Here is a 2,577-nt window from a genome sequence, read left to right as displayed (position 1 = left end):
TACTCACTGACATCTAGTTACCAACAGGTCTGATGGACACCATAAAGTACTCACTGACATCTAGTTACCAACAGGTTTGAGTAAGTCAAGGTTCTCTAAATTCTTCTCAACAGATCTTCTATTAGTGATATCAGTTTTAATTAAAGGATGTATTCTTCAAAACAAGGTTATATTTCTAAAGTGTGATATATTCTAATGCTTTTAAGTTATATAACAGAAAGATATTGTTATTACCTTGATTGCAGTTGTCCTTCATTAGACGACACCGATCCTTAATAGATGAAGCGCTACGTCCCATTAATACCCCAATAGTTTGCCAGTCGTTGCCATGAACTTTTCGTAATCTGTAAATAAGGCATACTTTTTATAATCTTTACTATTGATGTATTGTAGTTCATGTAAACTTAAATTTACAGTGCAATTACAAAATACAACTTACAGAACCAAAGTATGAAAAGAAAATGCAATTCTTACTAATAATATTAACATAAATGTTTGTCATGGAATAATAATTCCTCACAAAAACTTACGCATAACATCTGGGGAAGTTACAAGTTTGTCATCTAAAACAGGTGGAAAATGTTGAAGCTTTTGTAAAGTAACAACATACTATGTTAAGTAATCAAAAGAAATGTTATAAGCTTCACAGTAATGATGAAAAATTCAACAAAACAAGAAAAAAAATTAACATAATACACTTCATTTGGTCAGTGTGGATAAGATTTTTAAACCATTTTTTAACCCTTAATATTATTTACAGTTTAACTATCACAACCTCGACATCTTGATGGGCCCGATGCCAATTCCTCATCAAATATTTTAAATAATTACCACAACCTCAACATCTTGATGGCCTGATGCCAATTCCTCATCAAATATTTTAAATAATTACCACAACCTTAACATCTTGATGGCCTGATGCCAATTCCTCATCAAATATTTCAAATAATTACCACAACCTTAACATCTTGATGACCTGATGCCAATTCCTCATCAAATATTTCAAATAATTACCACAATCTCAACATCTTGATGGCCTGATGCCAATTCCTCATCAAATATTTTAAATAATTACCACAACCTTAACATCTTGATGGCCTGATACCATTTTCTCATCTAAAGATAAATAACTATCACAATTAAATGTTCCATGTACTGCTCCAACTCCCTAGTGTGTGTGATTATTCAATGTTTCACATGTACTTACTGCTTCAGTTGCTCCAACTCCTCTGGAGTGTATTTTCCAACATGATTTTTCAAGTCATACATTCGGAGGACACGTCTGTACACCGAAAATAATGGACGGTTCAAGCCCTTGGCGATAGTCCGGTAGAAATCTTTCCGTTCATCTTTACTCATCTCAAAGATCACTGTGGCAGGATCAGTTATGCTGTTTTGCTACGGAACAAATGAAAGATAAGTCACAAGAGTGTTAGATACTATATTATCATATCTACGATTCTGATAACAAGTATGGTTCCAACTTGTCATCACGACGAGGATATAAAACCTAATTATGGAAATTACACTATGGCATATTTGGACATTCAAGTAAGTACTGGAACACATCATGCATTCTGTCAGGTTAACAAGTCTTCACCTCTGTAATGCACATGAAAAAACTAACTGGACCAAAGATCAGCATTTCATCCTTCCTCAAATTTGTTTGTAAAACAGACTATAGAAAACTGTTGACCAACAAAGAAGTTGAATAATAAGCTGGGAGGAGATATTATTTTCATGTTTTCGTATAATTACTTATAATACTGAAAATAAGTCATAAATAAAATCAAGACAGGAAAAATTTGTACTTCAATTCAGTATTAACTTTGAAGTAATTATGCCATGCAAATATTTTCAATAAAGAAATTATTTACAAGATTCCAATCTAAAGGTAATTAACTTCCGATTTTGTATTGTGTGAAAACATTTGTTAAGCTAAAGTCAGAGTTTTGGACACGTACATTTTTTAAAGTTGACTAGAATGGCCTTTTAAAATGAAATCCTAAACACTATTCTATAGAAAACTAATTTTTGATTAAATATTCTTCATTTAACAATTTGTTTCAAGTATTTCTGCAAAGCTACAGAAGGAATATCTGCATAAATGTTTATCAGTTATAATCCACAAAAATGTTTATCAGTTATAATCCACATAAATGTTTATCAGTTATAATCCACAAAAATGTTTATCAGTTATAATCCACAAAAATATTTATCAGTTATAATCCACATAAACGTTTATCAGTTATAATCCACATAAATGCGTGTCAGTTATAATCCACGTAAATGTGTGTCAGTTATGATCCACAGAAATGTGTGTCAGTTATAATCCACATAAATGTGTGTCAGTTATAATCCACATAAATGTTTATCAGTTATAATCCACATAAATGTGTGTCAGTTATAATCCACATAAATGTGTGTCAGTTATAATCCACATAAATGTGTGTCAGTTATAATCCACATAAATGTGTGTCAGTTATAATCCACATAAATGTGTGTCAGTTATAATCCACATAAATGTGTGTCAGTTATCATCCACATAAATGTGTGTCAGTTATAATCCACATAAAT

General features: G+C 31.3%; 1 protein-coding gene across 2 annotated transcripts in view; it reads right to left on the bottom strand.

Annotated features, from left to right (window-relative positions):
- Positions 1-6: 6 nt before the first annotated feature.
- Positions 7-2,577, bottom strand: part of LOC106477133 (cyclin-D-binding Myb-like transcription factor 1) — a 9,574-nt gene continuing 7,003 nt past the window's right edge. The window contains exons 5-6 of one of the 2 annotated variants that reach the window (XM_022380807.1): positions 1,208-1,398; positions 7-344 (exon numbers count right to left, since the gene is read on the bottom strand). In XM_022380807.1, the coding sequence (XP_022236515.1) occupies positions 176-344; positions 1,208-1,398 (360 nt within the window). In that variant the 3' untranslated portion in view covers positions 7-175. The remainder of the gene's footprint in view (positions 345-1,207; positions 1,399-2,577) is intronic. The other variant, XM_022380808.1, reaches the window with a different exon arrangement.

This window comes from Limulus polyphemus, unplaced genomic scaffold (assembly GCF_000517525.1).
Source record: "Limulus polyphemus unplaced genomic scaffold, Limulus_polyphemus-2.1.2 Scaffold12954, whole genome shotgun sequence".
NCBI classification, from domain to species: Eukaryota; Metazoa; Arthropoda; class Merostomata; order Xiphosura; family Limulidae; genus Limulus; species Limulus polyphemus.
Note: the sequence above shows the minus strand (reverse complement) of the source record. Positions and strands in the feature narration are given on the sequence as shown.